At 39.2% G+C, this 27,268-nt stretch overlaps 1 protein-coding gene across 1 annotated transcript in view; it reads right to left on the reverse strand.

The window, feature by feature from the left end:
- Positions 1-23,894, reverse strand: part of SLIT2 (slit guidance ligand 2) — a 374,063-nt gene extending 350,169 nt beyond the window's left edge. Inside the window, exons 1-4 of the mRNA XM_065877254.1 lie at positions 23,716-23,894; positions 20,908-20,979; positions 19,681-19,752; positions 8,870-8,941 (exon numbers count right to left, since the gene is read on the reverse strand). Of these exons, the coding sequence (XP_065733326.1) occupies positions 8,870-8,941; positions 19,681-19,752; positions 20,908-20,979; positions 23,716-23,894 (395 nt within the window). The remainder of the gene's footprint in view (positions 1-8,869; positions 8,942-19,680; positions 19,753-20,907; positions 20,980-23,715) is intronic.
- Between the last annotated feature and the right edge of the window lie 3,374 nt (positions 23,895-27,268).

Here is a 27,268-nt window from a genome sequence, read left to right on the forward strand (position 1 = left end):
TTCCTTAAAAAGTGTATAATGTCTTTTGTGTCTCTACTAACAAAAAGAAATCTCAATGAAACTCGGATATTAAAACCTCCCAGGAAACCAACAGTAAAAGCTGCTAAGAATTTCACAACTTTTTTTTTCCTTAGGTGTTAATTAAATGATCATTTAACACTGCAATGTAAACACAACATTTTCATCTCCTGACAGCACAGCCTATTATAAATCCTGGGTAATAAAAGTCTTGGTGTTAATGCTCTGAACCAAGTTCCCACCACACTCTAAGATGCCTTGTCGTGTCTAAGGTTAAGCATCTAGACACAAAACAAAGCTTGCGCCTACTCTACTTCCAGTGCAATTTTCCCATCGCCCAGTGACCTAGGTAACACTTTGAGCAATAAAGAATAAATTTAATTTCTCCAGCATTTTGTGAGGATTAGGAACAATTGTTGGCTTGCAATGACTTTTTATCCTTGGATTCTTTTCCTCCAGAGCATTCCTCTGGTCCTAAAAGAGAATTCTGATGGTTTAAGACATAGAACAAACAAAACTTTAGGCTTTTTTCAATCAGTTGGAACTGTTGGAGGGGAAGCAATCAACCTTTCTCTGTGCTATTCTCAGCTATTCACATACTTCAAGCTTTAATCTTTCACTAGTAGAAGAAACCTATCATGAGGGGGCAAAGCTATCTTTTTCCATTCTGTTTCCAGACTTATTTATTTCTCTTTTCTTTACATCTTTTTTTAAAACACTTAAATCAAGTTGCCATACTTAGCTGTTCACATTCATTTGGGGGACATTTCAAGAGGTACAGATGTTCTCTTAATAACATTTCACACAGCCATGTTGTACCCTAGACCTTGGGTATTGCCAAAGACTGGACTTTTTACTCTTCATTGCTTCCTTCTCTAGAGTTTAGGCTTTCTTAAACTCTTGCCCTAAGTTTCTTATATCACAATTTATCAAATGTTTTAAGGTTAACCCTCTATAAATAATTTCTTGATAGCAAATAACTTGGTTGTGGGTAACAGGTAATGAAGAGGACATATAAACATTCATCTGACTGCAAAGCTTATGTACATATAAAAAGTATTGGAGTTATGATAAAAACAGACAAAATAAAAATAACTTCAGGCTCAAAGCTATTTCATTATCAATCATTGTTTAAACCCAAAGTGCCAAACAGTTTGCAATTTGAACTGCATCTTGACAAAATATTTAGTCTAAAAATGCACTGAAAATCACACCTGCAGCTTATGTAAAGGTGGCAGGATGTTCCACAGATCAAATCATATTTGTATATTACAAGTTCAATGAACTAATTCTTTTATATTGTTTTTAAAACTGAAATCTTAGTAATAAAAATGTTCTTTAGCAACACAACGTAAATCTTCTGAATGACTTTCAATATAGTTTACCTATACCTTAAGGAGTTTACTCAGCATTTTCTAACTAATTCATATTTTTCCTTCATTTTGTTATTCAAGACAACACATCATTAAAACGACAATTTAATATGTAGACTAACATAAATAGTTCCTGAATCACAGCCTCTTTTTCTATCCTTGATTCATTTTATATAAGCGTTTTAAAATTATATGAATCATCAACTGGGAGTGGGTAAGAGATCTCATTAAAAACATTCTGGCCTTAATGTAACTTGGGTTGCCAAGTAAGGAGAATTGGAATGATGCAAATGCACGTTTTATGCTAATTGGCAGTGTTAAAAAATTAATGTGGTTATGCTTATGTATGTGTTATTACACGGAGAATAAATGTAAGAGAGATGTGAAAGAGAACTGGGAGATTTGCTGACTGTGGGCAACTTGCAAGGACATCTGTGACTATTATTTCATGCTATTTTGCAATGAGAGGATGATAATCCTACAAGCATCATTTCTATCATACTGGAAAGTTGACAATGTTCTTTTGAATACAGAATTTATCTTGTGAATTGAAATATTCCCAGGAGGTAAATATCATCCCCATTTTACAGATAAGGAACCTTATCTCCGGAGGTATCCATTGATTGACAAAGATAGCAAAGCTACTAATATCTGAGTAGGCATTTAAACACTAGTATTTTATGCAACCTCTCATAAAATAAATTGATTTCAGTGTCTTAAAACATAATGTAAACACATTAAAATTAGTTCATTAGAACTAACACACTATGGACACTTGTTCCTAGAATTAATATTTATATAAACTTCAGTCCCCAAATTGTAATCTTGAGATGGCAGTGGCAATTTTATGATTTATAGTCAAATTTTAAAATATTCCCTGATGATGTGTATTGAATAATATCTTTTCGACATGAGAATCATATACTTAAATTCATCTTTCAAAAAAAACACAGTCTCCACGAACATTGTAGGCTTTAATTTACATATTACAGGTCAGATGTTAGCAATGGTTGAGGTCAACAAATGTCCCATATTACAGAGGGCCACACACCATGCCAGTTATTCTCCCCTGCACCTATCACAGGATTCGCCAAATTCAAGTTGGCTAACCATGAGTATTTGCTGGTGGAAATAGAAACATTTACATTTGGGAAAGCAACTATTTAAACTAGTACACTTGAGTGGGAAAGACCTTTCTGCACTTGACTTTCCTCTGCCAGGAACTATGCTGTGGATTTTACACTCAAAAAGTCTAGTTGGTGGCTTGGCAATAGTAGAAACTTGCCAATTTCTGACATTCTCCAGTAACAAGTCTTTTATTAGTGATCCCTTTAAAGTAAAAACTACCCACAGGAGGCCTGGCAAAAATCTCAAATACAGTCTTAATCTTCACTGCTTTTATAACTTCTAACTCATACGATTGCATGTTGATTTATAAACAAAAGTCCTATTCAATGGCTTGCCTAATTTTTTTTCGTGGCAAGTGGTAATGGCTACTCTGAAGTGTGTCCAGATATCAGTCTATGAAGTGTTCTGTCTACCTATTTAAAAACAAACCTTCGGTTATATAACAGTAATCTCTTTCAATGAAATACTCCTCATATATCTGTTTTTTAAGTGGCAAGATCAGAGTCCCTTGGGCTCAGTAATAATAAGTAATTAATAAGTTACTTAATAAATAATAAGGGACTTGAGGTTTTTTTTTTTTTTTTTTTTTTTTTTTGCGGTACGCGGGCCTCTCACTGCTGTGGCCCCTCCCGTTGCAGAGCACAGGCTCCGGACGCGCAGGCTCAGCGGCCATGGCTCACAGGCCCAGCCACTCTGCGGCATGTGGGATCTTCCCGGACCAGGGCACGAACCCGTGTCCCCTGCATCGGCAGGCGGACTCTCAACCACTGCGCCACCAGGGAAGCCCGGGACTTGAGGTTTTAATCACTGACAGTTAACACCTTCCTAAGTGTTATCTCTCACATGAAGTCTTTGCTTTCAAAGATAAAGAGTCAATCTGTTCCCCTTAGCAAGGTATCAGTATTAACAATACAAATAGTGTATCCATGCATCAAATGATGACACAGACAAACCACCTCCGAACAACTTTTCTTCTCCGCACCTGAAGCTCTCTAGCAGTCTTGGCAACAGAGATCAGCGGCAGCTATCATGGCAGCTCCCTGGATGATTAATGATGTCGATCTGGCGGGACCACAGTAACCCTGGCAACTATAACCTGCAATTCCTGCACTACCACTGTCAGATTTACTGTGGCAGGGGCCAAACAGACCAAGAGTAAAACGAAGCAGGAAACTACACACCTGACACCTCTAAGGAGCCCACATTTTAATCAGAGCTGGCAGAAATTAATTCAAGAGGAATTCTGACACAGGCACCACGGCCCTCTTCTGCTTTTATCCTTGAATCCAAGAATCCTGACACTTAATTGGCATCAGAGAACTGGGGGAGGGGGGAGGTTAGTTTTATATAAGTGCAGTATTAAGGTATATTTTGCTTAGGTGGAAAATGGATCATTTTGATTTTTCAGTGTCTACCGATACCCGTCAATGTTTAGAAAACCTAAGGGGACAAACGTTTAATTAGCCAAGGTACCCTTTAAATTTAATTTGGTTCCCCATTATTCATACTACCTTCCCAGTGTTACTATTTGCTCATTCAAGTTACAAACCCTGAGCCCAATGGAGATTTAATTCAATACATCAAACACTGAGAGCTTTCTAAAGGTCAAGCCTTATACTAAACCCTGGGGATACTAAAAAAAAATGTTTTTGTAATGCATGTATACCAGCATTTATAGCATAATTAAAAGAAAAAGAAAACTAATCTACTAATAATTGTCAAGTATACTAGCGGTTATATCTGAATGGTGAGATCATGAATAATTTCTATCCTCACTTACTTTTCTCTTTTTCTGAACTGTCTAAACCTTCTTTTTTTTTTTTTCTTGGCCACGAGGCATGTGGGATCTTAGTTCACCAACCAGGGATCGAACCTGAGTTCCCTGCAGTGGAAGAGCAGAGGCTTAACCACTGGACTGCCAGGGAAGTCCCCTAAACCTTTTTAATATAAGGATGTGTTACCCTTGTAACTATTAAAAACCAAAATCAAAAGCTAAAGCTCCTTCTATGAGAAAGGGAAATAAGGACAGCTTCACTGTATATTTGTTATGTTTCACAAATCAATTTTTACCTTAATAGAAATTGTTTTCCTCTTAAATATCCCCAATAATTATTATCAAAGAGTATCTGGAGAATCTGAGATCCTATCCAACAGCAAAGGAATTGTGATCTGACCAATTGAATTAAGCGCTCAAAATTTATTTGTCTCAGGTAAGGAGTCACTAGGCCATAAAAAGAGTCCTTGGCTTTAAAAATACTACTTATAAAGTTAGATAATTTAGTGGCTCCAAAGGTCTCTAGGGAAACACCACTTGTTAACCAGAAATAAAGAGTTTTTATTTAAAGAAGTAAAAAAATGAATCACTGGGACCTATGTATTTGTTTTTGTTTGTTAGTTTTGCTTTGTTTCAGTAGATACAAGTGAAAAATTAGTTTCTGCACTGTGGTTTGGCTACTTAAGCTTATGTTAGAAGTCTGGGTAAATATATAATACTCAAAGAAATAAACTGAAAACCACAAAACAAATATTTGTAACGGAATGCTTAACCACAGTACTAGCAATGAAATTCCTCTCTAATGAGCCCAGATGAGTGGCTGCAAACTCTAGCTGGTAAGTCACCTTTAAGGTTATGTTTTTCAGGAACATCTGTATAAGCTACTCATAAATTTCAATCATAATCGACCATTTCAAAAGTCACTGAAATTTCTGTCCGTTAACCAGCTCCTAATTGTTCTGAAAATCATGTTCTCCACTCTTAAACTGATAATAAAAGTGCAACCTCAGTTTTGGAGGAGGAGCAAAGCGGGAGGACAGAGTATCTACATAAGCTAAGAAAACTATGTGCTGTCTCTTAACCTCCAACCTATGGCCCTTTACTTTTCTTTTTTCTTTACTTACACTTTCCATCTGTCAACAAGCGCTTGTAATTTTATTACACTGTCCTGTAGTTTATGCAGAGTTGGTATTATTTTACACAGTTCTGTTAATGGACTGGATAAATGGTAATGCTATTTAAACTAGTCTCCTGCTCCAACAAACACAGCTGCAACTGTACTACTATTTCTGAGCAAACATCTTGACCTGAACATGGAGTGCTCTCTCAACCCGTCCAAAGAGAAATTGGAGCAGACAGCAAAGGAAAAGCATATTTGGCCGCTAGCAGCAACCAACCGTGTCGAATCATAATTCATATACAGTGTACCCTCTTTTTCTTTTATACTGCATTTAGAGTTTTTTTTAAAAAGCATGTGTGCTTCTTCACCTGGCATCTCATTTTCAGCCAAGAGTCAAATGGCGATTATTCATTACAGAGGCACAAAGAAAATCTGTATAATGTCCAGTTTGCTTAGATTTAATCTAAGCAAACAATGATAAAAGTCAAACATCAGTGTATGAACTATATAGTAAAACAAGTAAACCTTTTCATTGATTATGTATCAGGAAACAATAGTATTAAGTAAGGGTAAAAGATAAAATAAGTTAGGAAAAGAACCAGAGGTACGAATTAGCATTACGCATCAATTTATAGAGAGAAAATAAATCTAAATTTGTTTCTTTCATGAATTCTAGATGTGTATGGCTCTACTGAATTATACAGTAGGGAACTGTAGATCATTTGATATGCAAATACAGCTACCAGTCGACTTTTCCCTGTCACAACATATTGTCCTGTTGTTTGTCCAAAATTCTGTATCTTTTGTTTGGTCACTTATCCTTCTTGTGAAAGAAAAGTTCATTTTTAAATGAACATTTTAAAGGACATTTTTGTATGTAGATTTGTGCATATTTTTCCATCTGTTAGAACAGTTGTTTCCGGTTAGCTACTAGGCACCTGTAGCAGATGAAGAATACTTGAACTTGCATCCTTCCTCTTGGAAATTAAACTAGACAGGCAGCTAGCTTCACAAGCTTTTGTTCCTTTATTTATTAAATACTCTTAATGGTGGTTGTTTAATCAGTTAGTGATCACCAACATAAAAAACTGGTTACATGTAGCTTAAAACTTTCCTCTTGAGAGAAAGATCATTGCTAACAATCCACTAGGTCTAATTCAGGTGAGAGAACAGTGCCTCAACTCAAAAGAAGATTCCTTTTTCCTGATGCGGAAAAAAATTACACCTCTATGTTTCCATGTGTATCCAGTGTCTATGTCAGGTGTCAAGTCACAATCAGTACTGAACACTAAGCCATCAAGCTCTAACTTCAGGAAATCAAAGCTTTCAAGTCCCTCTTGCAACTAGTCCCACATCAGAAACAAAATTTTATCTTCCATTACTCCCCCGGGGAAATCCTTTGAGCCAAACAGGCACAACATGACTCTGAACACATTTTCTAGCTGCCTATGGCTCCACTTGTTAACATGCTTTTAATTAACTAGAAAATGTTGCCTTATAGTTTTATGGGTCCTGTTTCTTTAACTCACATAAGGATTCCAAGTCATCTTCTTTCATACAGCAGCTTCATAAAGTTATAAAATCATAACAAAACATAAGGGAAAATCCCTTGGTCCATTATATGACATTGTAAAAGAGGGCAAAATACTGAACAGAATATAATTTGCTGATAAGTGATTCTGCACTAGATTATACCATCTGAATCCCTCTAAGAAAATTAATCCAAGTACTTCCAGACTAAAAATCAAACATTCTAGTTTCTCAGAGACAGCGTTAAAGTTACTTCCTATATTTTCCTCTCTTCAGCTTAATAATTTTAATTCTAGCTATAACAGTCATTCCATTTAAATTATATTTTCACAGCTACATAGGAAACAGAAAATTTTCTAGACAACGTGGATTGTTTTTATATGCACATTGTGAGCAAAGTAGTAATTTAATAGCACTCAATGTATACTAGCTTTGAAATCAATTCTACAAAATCCCCTCAATCAAAAAAGTTAAAGCAGAAAGTAGAATCTATTAAAACCATCTCTGTAGCCCTTCTTGCAAACTAAGCACAAATAATTAAATACAAGTATCAATTTATATTCATACATATAATTTTCATAACAGCCTACATCTAGTTTCCTTGGTAAAAATAGTCCTTAGAGAATTCTTGTTAAAAAGGCGGTCTCAAGGTTTCTTTATTTGATTCTTTTAGATTTACTTAAATTGGGTCAATTAACCAGCAGGGAACACAACGCAGAGGAGAAATACTGCTAGGTGACTTTGGTTATCCTTAGAGGAACAGAATCAGGAAAGTCAAACTCTAGAGAGAAGACCTGGTATGTAGCTGGCTCCACCTTCACCTGCTGAGAAAATTCTCTCTATAGTCAGCTAAGGTGTCAGGAGGACCTAACACAGAGCCTAACTGAGATACAATGTCGGGGGAGGGCTGTGGGAAGAGGGCCTTCCTACTTCTGGAATTCATAACAACAATATTGAACTAATAGGCTACCACAAAGCCGTGGCTACAAAGTCAAGTTCAGAAAAAGCAATCTCTTCACTTACCCCACAAGCATGACCATATGGGACTTTCCCCACCATCCAGGTGGGAGCCAGGCTGAGCAATTTATTCTATATATCCCAACGATTTTTCACAACATCCACAAACATCAATAATCATTGTTATTTATTTTTCCAACACTTTGTAGCTTACCTCCCATCTGCACAAAATCATTCATGTGGCTGAAAATCTAATTTTAAAAGCTTTCAAAAGTATATTTTCACTATGCACATTAGGTCAGTGAACAAGAATTCCAGGGAAGAAAAACCGATTCTGCCTAAAACTCACATTACGCTCCTTCCAAAGTACTTCTGTTAACAGTCAATGACGTATTTGATATGAAACCCTTACAGTCGTTCATATTGCACAGTTTGGAATTCTGGCTTTAAAAGGAATATTTAAGAGGAAATTTACAGTCCTCTTTAAATATCTTATAATAATATTTCCAGACTAATAAACACTATGTGAATACAGAAACAATATCAAAAAAGCTGACATTAAAAACCTCAACTTTACAATAAAACACTGCCAACTTCCTCTGAAGAGGAAGTGCAGTGGCAATCTTTCCCTTCAGAACTTAATCAAAAGTTTCCATAAAGAAGTTAGGTAAATCTCCCCATCAGGACCAAAAAAGAATAATACAATTACAATAACATACACATGAATCAGTAAATGCTAACCAAATAAAAGAACTGGAACTACTGCAAAACCAATCATAAATTTCCAAAAAAACAAAAAAGAAAAGAGAGAGAAAAGAAGAAAAGAAAGAAAGGCAAACTTTTAATCCATTAATCTACAGATGAATAGATGAATAGATTCCAGGAAAGCACAAGGAAACAGATCCAAAATACATTTAATAAAACGCGAGGTACTACCCAAAGCAACAATAACTATTTCTGTCTACTTACAGTCTGTATAGCTTCGAAGTCCCAAGAAACAGCAACTCAGGAAACAGCTGAAGGTGATTTCTGTTTAAACGCCTTTTGAGAAAAACAAAAACAAAGCATATGTTACATAAAAAGTACCCAACAATGAGACTGTGATTGGGTAGTGTCATGCCTCATCCTGTATTTCAGGAAAGAATGAAACTACATTCAAGAGAATTCAAGCATTGAAAATCAGAAGTTGGTTACACCTTTTGTTACATGACTCTTTAAAGCAATTTTCCATTGTGCTTACTCAGATGATGATTACTGGGGCCTAAACTCTAAATTCACATCCCCTGCAACATCAGTCAACCAGCACAGATGCAATGAAACAGGATTTCTGGACTCAGACTCTGGTGTCTAGGTTAGGCAAGTTCAACATACAGCAGAAATACCATATTAAATGGTGCCCTAAAATAATTCATACGCTGTCCCAAATGACCTAAATTTTCAGCCAAGGTACTGAGGGGAGGTGGAAATTTCATTTTTTTTAGCTTTTCATTTAGTTTCAGAAAAATGTATAAGAAAGTGTCAGCATGGTTTCTACCTCTAGGCAAAATCACAAGGAAACCTCAATCCACAGTTCTTGACTCTTAACTGAATAAGGCTGAGTTATAACTAACAATGAGGGCAAAAATGTTTAAGTAATGTTTTCTTAATGTTTAACTGATACTGGGATGTTTTAAATATTTTAGAAAAGAATTTGATTGCAACTCTAACTCAATTTAAGCCCCGGTACTACATAACTAAGCTCTTTTGGACTATGCACACTACCTAAAGAGTGGCAAAATCTAGCCCTCATGTACTCATATCCCAATCTCATTCATTTTAAGTGTACAATTTAACATTTCAGTAAAAATAAATATCTATCCTCTCTACTTTTCCCAAATTTAAATAAAATGATGACAAGCTAATGTAAAATGCACACTTAAATGATTTATAAGCTGCTATAGCTCTAGAGGAGAGTAAGGACATCCAGAAACTAACATCACACTGAAGAAACTTGAGGTGTTTTTTGTGGTAAAGATAAATGTTAAGGTGGCAGGAAAAGAGGGCATATCAATCTTGCCCCCTTTTAAATATGATGACATATTTAAACGGTCATCAGATGGGAGCAGAATTACAGTTATTTAGTCTCTAGAGGGCAGGAATAGCACTAGTAATTATAAAGTAGAAAGTAGATCATAAGGAAGACCTTTCTAAGTATAAAAGATATAAAGAAATGGGATGATCGGCTTTAGGAAGCTCTCAACTCCTTACACCACATATATTCAAGCAGAGGCTATGCATTTTTTTCCCTGCAACGGATGTAATAAAAAGAAATTCTACATTAAGTGAAAAGTTGGACAAGGTGAACTTCAGAACTTCTTCCAACTCTAAAATGCCATGAGGCAATGATAGCTATGCTTACCATCTTTTGCTACATAACTCATATTATTAAGAAGTTGGTCATCTATAGAAATACTCTCAGCACTTAATAAAATGCTTGCTCATAAAAATGTATGCTGAGACAATCAGAGGGAAAAATAGTAAAATCAGTAGTGAAAGGGTGGACTTACTTTTCACCTACACTAATTTTGATGAATAAAGCACTTAACAAGGTTAACTGTAAAGTGAAACAAAAAGCTTTAATTTTTTTCTTTGCCAGGCATGGTTCTGAGGAAAGAGTACTTCCAGAGTCTACTATTAAACATTTTCAATAAAATATAACTTAATGATGACCTTGTTATATTGTGTCTGAAAAAATAGATTACAAGTATTCACAACAGGGCTAATGAGAATTTGTCTAGGGAAGACTCCCCATTGTCCAAAGAGGCAATTGCAATTTTTGAAATGACAGAGATGTGCTTTCATAATCTGATCCAAACCACTGGACTAACAAACATCGTCCATGATTCTCCAGCCAAAACAAGCACGCTCCTTCAGGTCCCCAGCCCCTGCACAGGCAACTCTCTGTACGGAGCTTTCCCTTTTCTCCAAATGGTACTTTCTTACATCCTCTGTGTAATTCCCCTGATTCTCCTAAAGTTGATTCCTCCCTTGCCTGTGTCTCCATATGCCCATAGTATTTGATAAATAAGAGTCCCTCACACTATATTATATTTATTCACATACTGGTCTGATTCCCACTACACCGTAAACTCTTCAAGTGTAAAGGCCATATCTGTGTATTTCCTTCCTTCTTCCTGGGCACTTATTAGGTCCTTAGGAAAAACTGCTCTTTGCATTTTGATATAGTTCAGCAAAATCCTAGCATGTGCATTTTATGTTCAGGCAACTTTCTCCAGGCATGTTCCCTAAGGTACCCGCCTTAGGTTTTATGGCACCCTCCAGATAACCTAAGACCCGCCACCAAACCTGCTTTCATGTGCTCTATACAGCAATTGCGTCCTTTCCCTTCCTTCAACCTCCCCCAGCCATGCCATTCTCAACGTCATCTAGAAATTGGAAGGAATTCAATATGGTGAAACAAATTCAGATACCCAAGTGACTGAGGGCTGCTACTAGATTTCTTGTTAATGGGTCTACATTGGTCTCATTTCAGATATTGTAAGAAAGTAGATAATTTAGATACGGTGCAAGCAGTGTCTTTTCTCAATTCTTTTTCAAATTCTTAGTGGTTCTTAATTCATTCCCAAAGTAATAGCTAACATATATTAAGCTTACTAGGTGATACGTCACTGTTCTGAGAAGTTTACATGAATTATCACATTCATTCTACCCCATGAGTAGGTCCTACTGTCACTGCTGTTTTGGATGAAGGTACACAGCTCATAGAAAGTAGAGCTAGAACCTGAATTCAGGTGGGCTGACTCCAGAACATACCCTCTGAATCACTCCTTTCAAAGAGTCAGTCTAAACATTCCTCAAAATAATGTAATCCTCAACTTTCCTTTTCACCAATCTTTTTTTGGGAAAAATATAGTTTTACATAGCCCACTTCCTAAATATCTATGAATGAATCACCTAAAAATAAAACACCAAGTTTTATTAAAAAAAAACAAACTAGCTGTATAGGCAGTTCACTATTTTAATGATCTATTTAAAATACCTAAAGTTGAGAGCAAAACAAAAATACGTATAAAATATTTTTCTCAGAATTCAAGTAATTTATCACTATTCTATGAAAATTATTATGAATGATCTTAATGTGTCTAAGCCTACCATGTGTATAAGACACAGTAGTATACAAAAAAAGGCAGATAATAGGTGACATGGTAACATGCATAGAAAAATAGTATGATTCCACTTTTTTTCTTTAAAAGAGTATCAATACACTTTTGCTTCCTGTTCTGTTTCCTCTTCCATTAGAACTAAGAATAAATTGAAATACAAACATTAAAATAAAAAGTGAAACTCTTCCAAAATATCCAATAAAGGAAAAAAATTTAAGCAGAATTTCTAATACAATGACCAGAAATTAAGTTTTTAAACTAACGAGGATTTTTTTAAATCCAGAATTAAGTTAGACTATCAAGGTGCACAACAATTTCTAAACACAGCTCGAGAAAAAGTAACCTAGCTTCTTCTAATACCACAGAATATTTCTTAGTAGCTTGAAGATGAGTGTCATAATAATAACTCTAATGTAAATGTGTTAAAGAAGTTAAAATCTGATAGTCCAAGAACAGATAAACAGCATGTAGTGAATTAAGGGCATCTCAGAGGAGGATTTATGGGAACCAACATGAATTTGCTGCATTAAGCAGACCAGGTGGGTCAATTACCAATTGTTCCCAGCAAGGATACTCAATTGTGTCAAAGGACAGATAAGAGATTCAGTGATATTCAGCTCTTGTGTCATCACCAGCTAGATGGAATCTGCCCACAAGATCTCAGGAGACTGACTGAAAATTCGCTGGATAGAAATTCATGGTTTCAGAAAGGTGTGTAATGTGTGTCTCCGAGACACATATTTTTAGGGTAAAGATAAGAAAGATCTCAGCAACTGTTTCCTCTGTGCTATGGGCTATTTTTTCAGTGTGGCCTTCAGCAGGGTGAATGATCTTTCTGGGTCACACTAAAGATCACTGGCCTCTGCAATGCAGGTTCTTAACAACCTCAACTTGAAGGGCAGCATAAGCATTACTGACATGCATTGTTTCAAATTATTATCTGCCAGCTGCTCCTGTGACTTGTCCATTACTAGAGGTTGGAGGTCTCTTATTGTTTCAACTTTCACCTCAATTCAATTAACATTTGCAAAGTTCACCCCAATCCAAAATGTAAAATGAAAACGATTTTACCAAAGCTAGTAAAAAATGCAAGTCTCATATTTACCTGTCATTGTAAATGTAAGGTATTTACAATGTGCCTGATCTGTAACGAGTATTTGATAAATGCTGCCTTAAAAAGTCTATCTTTTACAATCTTCTATTTCTCAAACATAAATGCCTTCTTCTCAGGTAAATTACCATTTGCCTTTTATGCTAACATTTTTAAAGCAAAGTTTTTTAACATTTAGCTAGTATTAGATAAAGTTTACACTTTCAGCAGTTATATCAGTATTTTCACCCTTTATATTCTGTGGTAGGGAGATCAAAACTTATTAATAAAAATGTTGCTTCCTATTCATTCCCGTTACTTCTTGATATTCTCTATACATTCAGAGATTTTGATAAATACTCTGAAAAAAATTTGGAGAAGGTTTTGTACTTTCTTCACATCTTGTCTATTGATTATATGCTATAAGAAACTCAGAAGGAAAATGATGGTAAATATGGATATTTAAAAGTCAAATTTATTATAGACACATTTTATTAGCTCAATAAGATAAAATAATTCAGAAACTCAGTTTCTGAAAAACAGGAAGGGAGATGCTGAAATGTATAATAATAATAGTTCCTTACGTGCTAACTCTGTGCCAAGCATTTTGTGAAACTCTGTGCATTATCTTGCTAAAATCGTGTACCAATACTATGAGATATGATAATTGTTTCTGTTTTAATGATGATAAAACTGCAGTTTTAAAAGACGAAGCAATTTGATCAAGATCTCACAGTGGAATTGAAACCAAGGGTTTTTTGATGCCACTCCTATCTAATGTTTTAAAAGCAGGTAGGAGAGTTTGTATCTGTTTAGAAAGATAATCAACAGCACAACCAATGAGTGTCTGCCAATATTCATAGGACACCAGGCAATAGCATATAAAATTACAAGGTGCCTACACTGAGGGGAGTCTAGGTTATCTACACTGAGCGGGGCAGCAGCAGAGAGATGAAGCCCCACCTTCATCCAGGGTGGACAGACACTGCCAAGATGACAATCAAACAAATTTTTGTTAATATTATCTTAAAGCAAGATTCCAATTGCATTAAAACCAAATCAGTGCTACTGTTACCAAACTTTCATTCTGAAAGTGTTTTCACCAATATTCCTCCCAATCCAGCAGATATAAATTGCTTTGAAAACAGATAAGAGCAATATATACAAAGTCCATACAGAAAAGTCTCTCCTTCCATGTAAATTTGTGGAATTCAGTCTAGAAGGCATAATTCAGGCAGAAAGGTATCCAACAGGAATGAAAGACAGAGTTCAATGTAAAATATTTGACATTCGTTGCTTCCACAAATACATTGTAACAGTGCAAACTAAACTACTCATTTCAGGGGAGGTATAAAGGACACAGCATCCAGCAAACACTATCACAAAGGATGAGCCCAAAACAGATGTGGGAAAAATAAACAGCCTTGCTGTTTCAGAATTTATAAAACGGTCCACAAAGAGCAAACAGGCCTTCTCACCACCGTTCAACTTCAAGGCCCATAAAAAAAAACGCTGCGTGAGAAACCCTCTCAGGCAGATTGAATGTTCTACAAAACTTCTAATAGTGCACTTGCATTAAAGCCTTCTAAGACCATAGTCAGTAAATGTAATTTAAAATCGTTCAATATTGCTTACAAACAGGTGAAAATAATTTGATATTTGGCTATCACAGATAGTGATACACTCTTGAACATCTAGGTGCATGATTTATCTCATACAATGTACATACTGAGCCTTTTTGCTGAATTTGAGATGTTCTTTAAAGAGCCTTTCCCAAGAAAATAACTGCCGTGATTTTAAACTTGGGTATAAAGGTGCCAGAGAACAATTCTTTTAAGATGAGCTTGCATTCTTTTCCAAGGAGATTAGCACTGTTAGTTTGCCCTTACTTCAAGAAAAAGGACGTTATGTGTTGCCTATAAACTTGCAGGATGAGTCAGAAGAGGGATTCTCCACCTTCATGAACAGGGGATAAGGGGAGCCTTCCTTCAGACCTGTTCCACAACATATTCTCTATCTGAACTCATGTATAGCGACCTACAACAAAAATTCTAGAGTGCCGTAGTTCCTCAGCCTCACATTGGCTGTCTCATGCCTACGCATGGTGTGCACACCCAGGGAGAAATAACTCAGCACCACCTTCAAAAAATACATGTGCCTTTTAGATATCCTTTAAGGAGAGGATAGTGTCTAGTCAAATTTAGGCTCTATTGTAAAGACATTTCTAAATTAAAATGAGTATTTTCTTTGTATTTACTTGATAGAAACTTTAAAATAGCTAAGTGAACAGGCTTTGCATGGCTTCATATTAATAATATTTTCAGGACTCTTTTTTTCAAGTAAAAATGAATATCAAACGACAACGTTAGTAGAAAAAAGGTAATCTCAAATCCAAAGATACCAAAATTTGGAATGTTTAAAGCAATATTGTCTTATAGGAATGCCTTTACAACTTATTGGTAGGAAAAAAAGTGCAGTCCAAGCCTTTGCCTTTATCACTTCTGCAATTTCCTTATTGCAAGGGTATGACTGTGAAGTTAATGAAATATCTAATATCCAAGGTTTTCAATGGTATGTTATTGGTTCTCACTAATGTAACCTAGGCATATACACATTTTATTTTGCATTGAGTGTTTCATTGTATTTCAGACAAAATACCCTAATTTCTTTTGGACAACCTTTAAAAAATTTCAAAACCTTTCTCATACTCTTGCATTTGTATTATCCAGCAACTTACAAAAGCAGATGATTTGCAGTAGTGAAATACTGAAGTGGCCATAAAATAGAACTTTAATGACTGCAGCATAATCCCATAAGACATAAGTGAACAACATAACTTTACACCAGCATAGTAAAGTCAGGGGTCCCAATGTGATTTTTTTAGCCTTCTAACACATTATACACTAACCAAGAAATACCTTGAATTAATAATTTTGCATGGAGACTTTATTGCAAGTATACACAGGCACCTTCCGTGAAATATAAAGAAGTATAATTCTTAAATGTTTCTTTACTGTAGCTTATTTGTAGTTTGTTTTTCCTTAATTAATTTCCATTGACTATCTAGTCACTTAACTGTATTAGATTTCATTTGAACATTTGATTAAACAATGAGACCTGTTAATGCAATCTACATGAGGCACATTCTCAAGGCTTCATTCTCATCCCAGATAAGCAGGTGCTACCGGCAACACAGAGCATCCATGGGAATCCACCAGTGCACATGTTAGGTCTGGGCATAAAGAAGGAAACTGTCAAAACAGGAAGTACTGTGTGCTCATAGTGTGTAGGCATGATTAAAACTTATTCCTTTTACAATGATTCATAACCACATTCTGATCATCATATCATCTGCTGTTGTTCTCTATACAATACAAAGAAGGAAGTGAAGGGAAAGGAGGCAGTGAGACAGAAAAGGGAGGAAGGGAGGGAGGATTTCAATACCCATCTACTACTTGACATTTTGACTGATAACCTTGTATTTCATCAATTCTTTGAAGTGGAAAAAATGTGTTTCTTTTGTAGCTATAATGCTTTGATTTGCCAATAATGATTTTCTCATCCTATACTAAAATTAAATCCAACCTAATCACGTGACCCTGTTTCTTAGAGATTAAAAGTTGGATTTCTAAAAGGCACAGCTCTTATCTTCTGTTCTCAGATGTCTTCTTTCTGATCAAGTTAAAACTCTAGCAACATAAGATAAAAAGAAAAAAACTTATAATTTTGAAATACTCACAAAATATTTGGAATTGTTCTGATTTTATCATTTTAAAATGAAAAAATAACTTAGAACCATAAATTGCATATGAATAAAGTTAATGTTTTTATTTTTTGTTCTTCACACAAAGAAAGAAAATTAACTTGCTATATTATATATACAGTATAAATGGCATTCACAAGATAAACCTGCATTTATACACCTTTTCATAATTTGGAGTTTGAATTTAAAACTCACATTTAAATTGCTAAAAAAACATATAAACTCACACAAGGTATAATTATTTATAAGTTAATTCACTGATTACTTCCTGTTTATTACATTGTCTCTTGCAACTTTCAGGGGAAAAAAAGGCAATTTGTGTGATGCTAATGACATCACCTACTACAATAAGAATATATACCATAATAATATTATTATAAGGCCACAGTAATTTGATTATAGAACTCTCTGGGTAGCTTTTTTAATTTTTTTTAATTAATAAACTGAAAAAAATTTAAAATAGTTTGTTCCACAATAACCTGAATGCATTCTTTAGCAAAACTGCTTGCCATTTAATGTATTTAAAGAAATAAATATTTGAAAAGTGTATCCACAATGTTCCTAAGAAATGGTTTTGAATTCCAGAGTCCCAAGGAGATGAATTGGCTGTCAGATAACAATGTGCTTCCATCAGATGGACTTGGCAGTTGTAAACAAAAGGAATTTTCTCAGCTTTTCCTCACAAATATGAAATATTTGCTCTCGGCCAACAGCTGGGGTGATTTAAAGAAGTCCTGCATATATATTAGTTTTCATTCAAAATTACAAATCCTCCTCCCACTCTGCAACATCTGACTGCATCTCCGTAGAACAGAAAATTGTTCTGAGATGAAGTGACATTCCCGGGGAAGTAAAAGTCAAAAAATAGTACCTACTTACAACTTTAATCGAATTTCAGATCATAAGGTATCTGGTTAATAATTTTTAGGAAAAGTTCATTTATTCAAGATGAAAGTTCAAATGGTACTCCAAAGTGGCTTGAAAAATAATGAGAAAGTTTGTTTTGCTCCCATGTTTCTGAAAATATTTAAAATTACAATATAAACAAAATACAGACTTCATGAAAAGCCACTGAGAATCCTTCAATGATATTGAAGTTGTTTAAGAAAAAAATATACATATACATACATATATATCTCTCTCTCTCTCACATGGAAAAATGTATATATGTGACTACTAAACACATATATATGAATAAATAAAAGTTACTCATGGAAAAAACTGTTAATGCTTAAATGATAATTTAAAATTATCTATTCATCTTACTAAACATTTAAATTATATCAATGCTTAGTTTTTAATGGATAGATTAAAAATACTTTTGCCAAGTTCTCACTAGAGATTAGCTATTCATAAAAGATATCAAAGAATAAATACTTTCAGAGTATTTTTATATATTAAGAAACAGCTTACGAACTTATAAACTTTGTTATAAACTTAACCAAATATTTAACTTATTTTTATTTCCTCCCCAAAACTAACTCTAAGTAGTGGTTTTAAATTTATTTTGAATTCCACAATTATATCGCTATATTGTAATATTATTCATGAACAAAATTTTATAGCAAAATAAATTAGATATCTCTGTTTAATTTTACTTTAGGTTATAAAAATGTAGCCTATATTTACAAATACCTTAGAAATTGACAAGCCACTTTTATATTTACAGTTACACAGAATTAACTTTTGCCCTTGGGCCCAGTGAATCTGAGCACGTGCTATGCCCTAAATGAACTTCATATTTCACTATTTTAAATAAATAAATTTATTTAAATAAATTTTATTTTAAATAAAATTTTAATTTTTACCTAAAGTGCCTCTTAAAGCAGGCATGGAAACATTAAAATAATTGTTGCTACTTTTAAGAGAGCTGATATTTGCCCTTAGAAATGCAAAGCTACTAAACTTGAATTATCAAGACATATGGAGATATGTTATTCATATTTCAAATGACAAACTGTGTATTTTATCTAATTATTTCAGCAGAGGTTTTTGTCTTTTGTATATATACACTATAGGCATTAAATAATAATGGTCCTCCAGTAATATATAACAATCCATAAAATTTTGTGTCTGAAAAAATAAAAATGTATTTTAAATCCTGAAGTTCACATTTGATCTTCTTGGAAAAAAACAATCAGTGTTAAATGATGTGCTTTGATAACATAACTCTTACTTCCATTTCTACTAAATTCTTTTTCCAGCAAAAAAAAATTTAGAAAGCTACTATAAAATAATGAAATAAAACTGTAAATAGCAGTTATTAATAATATTCACCACAAGTGTTAAATATCAGAAAGCAAATCTTTATCACTAAGAACTGTAAATATTTCCTCAAATGTCACTAATGACACACATAGCAATAGCATGGGAACTAAAATAACTATCAGCAAAACTCTTCTTTTCCATAATGTACCATAAATGCAAATAAAATTACCACCTTTCTTCCTACATAAGCAAATAAAACAGACTAGATGAAAAATAAGAAAAAATGTACATCTCTAAGTACCAAAGCAATGGTTACCAAGGAAGTAAATGTCTCAGGAAAGTAAGTCTGTATTTTTGAACTTGTACAAGTTAGTACTATTTATGCAAAAATTCTATTATTTCTAATTGTAAATTAGTTTGAAAATCACTTTATCAACTTCTTGTTTCCGTAAACTTACAAAGACTAAGACATGAAATTGAAGACATGGTCCTTGAAATGCAACTATTTTTTAAAATATAGTTATGTCGTCATAAGTTTGGAATTGAAAATACTTACAGTCTCTCCAGTTCTTTAAGATCCTGGAATGCTCCTCTTTCAATGGTGCTAATCTTATTCTCCATAAGCTGACTGAAATGCAAAGTATAACAGGAGTCTTAATGTTACCACTCACCATCTGAAAAAGTGTCAGTTCAGCAACTGAAAACTTGTCCCTTTATGAAGTTAAATACTGCTCTGGTTTGAGATTCAATATCAAATCTAACAATGTTATATCTGAGAAAAATCAGGGAAGGAAAATAGCATCCTCATCACGAAACTTTCATAAAAAATACTAATTCAGTTTCTCACAAAATTTCGTCAGAATCCTGAACCTTAAACTATAGTATATCCCGAAAAGTAACCCATGACACTACAACTCTGATGGCTGTTTTTCAAGTGAGTTCTTAACTGAAAGAAACAACATACAATAATTCATCATACACATACTTCAATTCACTGATGGATATATGTCAGAAATTGGAAGAATTCATAAAGGCCAAAAATGTGTTTTTCAAAAGTGAACAATGAACACGCATGATCAAAAGTGTATGTGCACTGCAATGTAAACATTTATAAATCTATAGGTAAAAACAATTTTACATTACACTGAATCTCAAATGATTGTTTATTCACAACTAACTTAACACATTAATTAAAAAAGTAATCATACTGCAACAATTTTATGAGTTGCAAAGCTTTAATATACAAGAAACGATTCAAAATATGACCAACATATTTTTATAGAGAAACAGTTCCCACTAAAAACTCTGCGAAAACTTGGATTGTTTGATTTTAATGTTACAAAATATAGGTACATGTTGCTTGCTAGAAAAGTCTGAACATTTTTATATTATCAATAATAAAATGCAGGCCCACTTAAATTCTTTATAGTTAATCTCAAATCCTAAAAGTATATCAAATGTCTCACATTACTCATTCATATTGTAAAAGCAACTATTCTACATTTTTATATGCATAAGGCACTTACGGTATGGTATAGCAAACATTTGAAGTCATTTCCATTATACTGTTTCTATGGCTTGCATCCAACCTTAAAATAAAGGCCTACATTTTTATTAAAATTGAAGTACACTGATAAACAAAAAAAAAAGGAAACCAAGGCCTTTTAAAATTTTATGTTTCTGTCATTGAGGCAGTTATTAAAACTGAGATCAGTAACAATTCAAAATACACAACCTTAAAAAACAAAAGAGAATTCTCCAAAACACAGAAGAACATACTTACAGAACTCTTAGGTGTCGAAGACCAGCAAAATCTGTCTTAGTAATCCGTGTGATGTTATTTCCATTCAAATCCCTAAGATAAAACAAGTAAGAAAATGAAAGTTCTGTTTAATTTCTACCACTATCTAGTTAAACAAAGACAAATATAAACTAAATAAGAGCTTTGAGATAAAGGATCAGTTCCAATTACTAAAGTAGTTTGCAAAGTAAAAGAGAAAGAAAAGGAAGTCATCTTTGAAAGAAAATTTTTAAAATGATTAAGTTTACAGAGTCCATGCTTGCTGTCATATGACAAGAAAATGAAGTGATTCTGTTATCAAGAGATGTTCTCTTTTGTGTGTATATGGGATGCTTTCAATTTTTGCTTTTTATAAGGAGGTGTATATTAATTTCACAGGTATTCTGCTATTTACTATTATTGTTAGTAACATTCCCAAAAAGTTACCTTCAGGAAGTTAAAGGAACACTTTTCTAATACTATTCAGGAAGAAAATTTTAAAAATTCAGAACCCTATCCTTAGGTGGCACCATGGCTAAACTTCCTAAGGCAAAGAATAAAGTTAGAGTGCCATCAAAAGAACTGCACTTCAAAGACTCGCATTTATAAGCATTTACCTTCCAACAATTCTATGTTTGTATGAAAACGAAACTCTTCATTTGCAGCTCAGGGACACCCGCTGTGACTGTAAAGTGAAAACTACTAGCAAGGGCAATAGTGGAAATAGTATTCAGGCCCTGACATTTTTGTTCAGATTTCAGCACCACGTTTCCCTCAAGAGTCACAAACCCCTTTTCTGGCATCTTAGGTCAAGATCTAAACTTGCCCTGGTTCCAATCATTTCAAATAAAACCAGGCTTTGCTGCGGTTTGAATGTTCTCCTTCACGGAAGTAAACCCTACCTTGACTTTGAAAACATCATGTGTATTTAATGTGTTTATGTTGTCAATGACATAATTTTATAAGCCAGCACTGAGTAAACTATTTTCTGAAACTTCTTTATAGATCCCTCATAGGGGTAAATTTTTTTTCAAGGACCTTAAAACTCAATTGCTATTTTTTCCCCGAACCGTTCCTTTTTTGCTGAATAAGACATGTTAGTGCTTAAACTTTAAACTGTTCTGAATAGCATGAAATGACAAGGGCTAAAAGAGAGTTCTGCACTGCTTTCTCCCCAACCCATTTTCCGTGCTGAGCAAAGTACCATCGAATTGTTCCTACAGTGGTTGGGGTCTTTCTTTATCCGGGCTACTTGCCATAAGCTGAGTCCCAACCGCCACCGCCAGCCCCCCCAGTCTCAGACAAACTTGGGAGATCATATTCTGACAAGATACCCTGGGTAGGGACTCAACCTGCCCAGCGCTGCGGGCCAGGGAAGGAGGGCAGAGACGGAGTAGCGGGCGGCCCAGTGGGGCTCGGGATGCGGCAGCCACTGGCAAGGGAAGGAATGGCTCAACTCTGGCCTTTAAACTGAGGGCGAGGAAAATGGGTTGGATAAGAAGATCGACCCGACGCGCTGCGGGGCCGCGCTGGTGGAAACCTGCGAGTCCAAGGCGTCCCCTCCGCCGTCCGCCCCCCTCACAGCCTGGGGGCGCAGGGCCCCGGGGAGCGCAGCCTGAGAGCGCTGCCCCTGCCGCCCTCGCCCCGCCGGGCCCAAGCTCAGCGGTGAGGGGAGCGCGCCCCGGGCGCCCGGGAAGCGCGGGGCGGCGGCCTCTGCGTTCACAAAGAGAACGGCCTCCACGCTCCACTTCCCTGAACTCGGAAAGCGCCCCACAAGCGGCGCGTGGGCCGTCAACACCCGCGTTGCGATTACTTCTTCATTAGAGGCTCACAGAGACAGGGAGGCGGGGATGTCTGCGGGCAGCAGAGCGCGAAGAGAGGAAGGAAGGGGAGAGGCTGCCACGAGCAGGGACGCAGAAACTGCCAGAAAGGTGGAAAGGGGGCACTAGGGCTCAGCAGGAAGGGCCGAAGGGGGCAGCCGAGGGCCGCAGGGTCACCAAATTGGTCAGACCCGACTTGGCCGGCTCCGCTTGGAGAACCAGCCCTAACTTCGCCTAGCCGACGGGACGTGGTCCGTCTCCGGAGCCTCCCCCCTCGGACAGGTCCTTGGGGCTCGCCGCCGCCGCCGCCTCCTCCCAGGGGAAATGAAAGGCGGGGGAAGAGTCGCTGGGGGCTGCGCGCGGCCACCGCGAAAGCTGCTGCCGTCCTGGGGCATCCTTCCTTCCGCGGCCTGTAGAAGCGCCCCTGGGCGGGCTCAGCCGCCCCACGACCCCGTCTCCTCTCCCTCAGTCCCCAGGAGGGCGGCACAAAGCCGGGGAGCGGAGGTTTCTCTCTTTTGAGTAACCCCCCTCCCGCGTCAACCCCCCTTCTTCGCGCCACCCCGCGATGACAAGAGCCGGGACTCGGCTCTGAACCGACCCGCGACAGTTCCCAACCGCAAGGTGACTCCGTTTGCAGAGTCCGAGGAACAAAGTCGCGTCTCCCTTGCCCCAGGCATCCGCGACTATTCGTCCCCCATCTCCCCGTCTCCCCAGCCTCACAGAACTCGCCCGCAAAGGGCTGCGAGTGTCGGGACTGGAGCGGGAAGAAGGGACCAAGCGCAGCAGCCAGCGGGCCCGCCCCTCCTTGGGCAGTGGCCCCTCCCCGGGCAGCGCCCTCCCAGAGAGTTCAAGACCAGGATGCGCCTTCGGGAAAGCTAGTGAGGACTGACCCAGGCACAGTTCTCTGTGCCGCTCAGTCCCTCCAGTCTCGACGCAGGGGCTGCGCGACCCCGATGGTGGGGAGGAAGGGGGAGGAAGAGCCCATACTCACAGTCTCTCAGTGCTGCGGGGGATGTTCCTGGGCACACTGCGCAGCGCCAGCCCGTGACAGTCCACTGTGCTCCCGGAGCAGGAGCACTGCGCCGGACACGCTTGCGGCGCCACCTTGTTCAGGATCGCCAGCACTAACCCCAGCGACAGGGACAGCGTCTGCCAGCCCACGCCGCGCATCTTCCCCCGCCGCCTCCTAGCTCGCCGGCGCCAGGGGTTTTCTCTTTAGCTTGCTGCTCTGTTGGAACTGCGCTGTGCCTGAGGCCCAGTGCCTGGCGCGAGTCTAGCAACCCAGAGTGTCCGGATAACGTGCACAAGATAATATAGAAGTAACAGGAATATTCAAGGCAGTAAAGCTAACACAGATACACGCCTCTCAGCTCCCCTCACCCTCCTCCTGCAAGGCAGGCGCTCCTTGGGCAACTTTAGGTCCTGAAGATCAGTTGGCCCGGCCAAGGCTACAGGGAGACCCCAAAGCAGCGGGGAGGAGATCACGCGTCGTCTGCCTCACAAATATCAACTTGGAGGTAAAAGACCTGGAGCTCCCAACCGCGGTGAAGATCGTGAAGATGCAGGGGCCAGTTGCGCGTAGAACAGGGGTGATCCGGTTCCACCGACCCCCTCTGCAAATCCAATTCCAGTGGGGACGGTAGGAGACAGAAGAAGGAGGCTCAGTAGGAATGGTGGCCTCGGTCAAAGTGGGCTCTCCGAAACTAGAAGGCGCAGGAGCCCCGCGGGCCGGGAGCGGAGCGCGCTGGACGACCGGACATGGCGCGCGGGGGCGCACCGGGCTGACGCGCAGCCTAGGGGGCGCGGGACCGCGCTGCGGGGCTCCTGGCGAGGCTCACTCACGCGGCCTGCCCCACCGGCCTGCTGCTCCTCCGCAGCCCGGGCCGGTCCTCGTCGTCTACCGACAGCGGAGGACGATTTGCAAACACACATGCACTTCGCTGAAGGATGTCTGGGCAATTCCGCCTCCCGCCCCGGCGTCCTTGGAGACGCTCCGCAGGAGGGCCTTCCCCGGGGTCACGCAGAAAAGACAAAAGGGCAATCGAGTCGCCCAGCAGGCAGGAATATCCACTAGTCACGACCCCGGGAGAGGAAATCCAAGAGGCCAAGTTGAGGATGAGAGCTCCTGCTAAGGCTGACTAGGGAATGGCTGGCCAGCCGGCCAGAAAGAGTGCAAAGGCCAAGCTGGAGGTGTCCGCCTCCCGGGTCCTCCCGGGGCGTTCCGGACGGTGGAGAGATGGCAGCTGGGTCTGTGGTATCTGCTAATCCGAGGAGACCCCAGGAGGCAGCTGAACGGCAGTCCTATGTGTGTGCGTGTGTCAGCCCCTCTCGTCTCCCGGATACGCCGCAGCTCCGCAGCAGACACCTGATGGCAAAGGTGGAAGAAATAAGACCAGGCTTCTGGGCCGGGGCAGCCCCTCGGTCTCCCCGCGACAGCCCACAAGTGGGTCCTCCTTCTCAAAGTGCAGGAACTTTCCCCAGGGTTTGAATCCAGTCCCCACAGCCACGGTGGGAGTCGTACCGCCGACGTCGCGACGCCGCCCGACTCTGGGCGCTGCACCTGACTCGGCGGCCGCAGTCCGGAGCAGCTTGTCTCCTTCCAGGCTCTTCCCCCTCTCCAGGTGGCTTTCTGCGCCCCTTTCTTGGGGGAGGGAAGTGGGGAAGAGAGAAAGCGGCGACAGGGAGCGGGGACTCGGTGGCTCTGCTGACTCCCGAGCTCCTGGCAAGTGTCTAAACAATAGGACGGACGCAGCAGCCCTAGTCTCGCTCAGCTGCGGGAAGGTGGGTTGTTGTTGTAACTGGAGTTGTTGGCTCGGGCTGCCTGGCGCTCAGCGCAGCCGAACAAAAACCCAGCCCGCGCCTCTGGAGCCGGGCGCGAGACCCCGGACGCTCCCCTTTCTCCTCAGCGCTCCCGCCTTGCCCGGAAAGCTCGATAGCTCCCGCCTGCGCCCGGGAGCCACGGCGCTCCCATCACTCGCCGCCGCCGCCTTTTTTTAACCACCGTCTGCGGCAGCCACCACCGCTGCCGCCGCCAGCCTCCGCCAGCCTCCGCCGTCCGCGAACTCCCCAAATAAATAACCCCAAGTCAGAAGTTAAGCCGGCGCCGGCTTTATATACCCGGCGGAGCCCCCACCCCCTCGGCTCCGCCCCGCGCGGCCCGGCACCGCCCACTGGCTGAGCGCTGGGAGCCCGCACCTCGCAGCTGAGAGGTGAGGGCCCCGGCTGCCAGCGCCGGGCGGAGGCGGCGGTCGGCGGCGCGTTCCCGCGCACCGCGGCTCGCGCCCTCGCTCCCACGCCCGGGTAAAGTTTGGCGGAGGAAGGAGGTTCCCGGGCCCCCGCCCCCAACTCCAGGGCCCCAGAGGTGACCCAGACTCGAAGACGGTAGTTCGCCGCGGGGAAAGGACGAGAGGGTGGCTTTGAGCGCGGCTCGTAAATAGCGCTGCCGGTGCCTCTGCTGCAGCTTTTGCCAAGCGATCCTAAGGGGGCTGCTCGGTGTTTGAAGCACAGAGAGAGAGAGATTACGATTTTAATTTTTTAAAAATTCTACCGAAATAGATCTGCGTGAGCTCACAGACACACACATGTGTATTTTTGGGTGCTTAAAAGTTCAGAGTTTTTGCAAGTTGGAAAATGGTGTTTTTGAACCTTCTCGCCAGCCTTCCCATCTCCGACCCACCCCCTTCCGTTTAACCCTTTCTTTATAGTCACGCACTTAACACCATGCTCAGTTGACGTCCTGAATACACAATATGCTCACAAAACTGTAAGGGCTTGAATGTGTCTGCGTGATTTTACTCTCTTAGGAAAGGAGGAAAAAAATAAATCCCTAGCAACGCACGTTGTAGCCAGAAGGCTTCCTTTATTTCAGGGAAGTTCTGGATATTTTTTCCTCACTGTTTTGGAAGAGAATTTCCTTGTTTCTTCTTGTCTTTTTAGTGTGATGTGTGTCCGACAACTGATACCACTCTCCTGCCTCCCACCCCCCGCCCCGCCGCCCCCAGCAAAAACCAAAGTCACTATTGTTTGAAATGGCATCTAAATGAGTCAACAATTTAGCTTGAATTTAAAACGCCTCACCTCGTTCTTCCTGCTTCCATTCCACCTTTCACCGCTTTCACAGGAATTTGTGCAAGTCCCCAGCCTAATACCAGTCTCACAGTGTGATAATTATTTGTGTAATTATCTGTCACCCCCTTGAAGGCAAGAGGACCCATCCAATTCATTTTTCTATTCCCAGCATCTAACAATACGTCCGACACACAGGAGGTGCTCTGAAAATTGACCGATTTCTTTACCACAAGAATATCCTCAATCTGAAATTTCTCCCGCATCCCCAGTAACTTTTTTCCTACGTACATTTTCCGAAATATCTTTGCAAAATGGCTACCTCTACCTATGTCATTTTGCCTGCCCTGGAAAACTTAAAGCCACTGTGAGGGCATCTCCAAAGACGGGGTACCCATTAGATAACTGAATTGGAACTCTGAGGAGTACTCATTTTAATGCCACAGATTTAATAGTCCTCTGTTCTTTTAAATACTTCA

Source organism: Phocoena phocoena, chromosome 5 (assembly GCF_963924675.1).
Source record: "Phocoena phocoena chromosome 5, mPhoPho1.1, whole genome shotgun sequence".
In the NCBI taxonomy this organism is placed as follows: domain Eukaryota; kingdom Metazoa; phylum Chordata; class Mammalia; order Artiodactyla; family Phocoenidae; genus Phocoena; species Phocoena phocoena.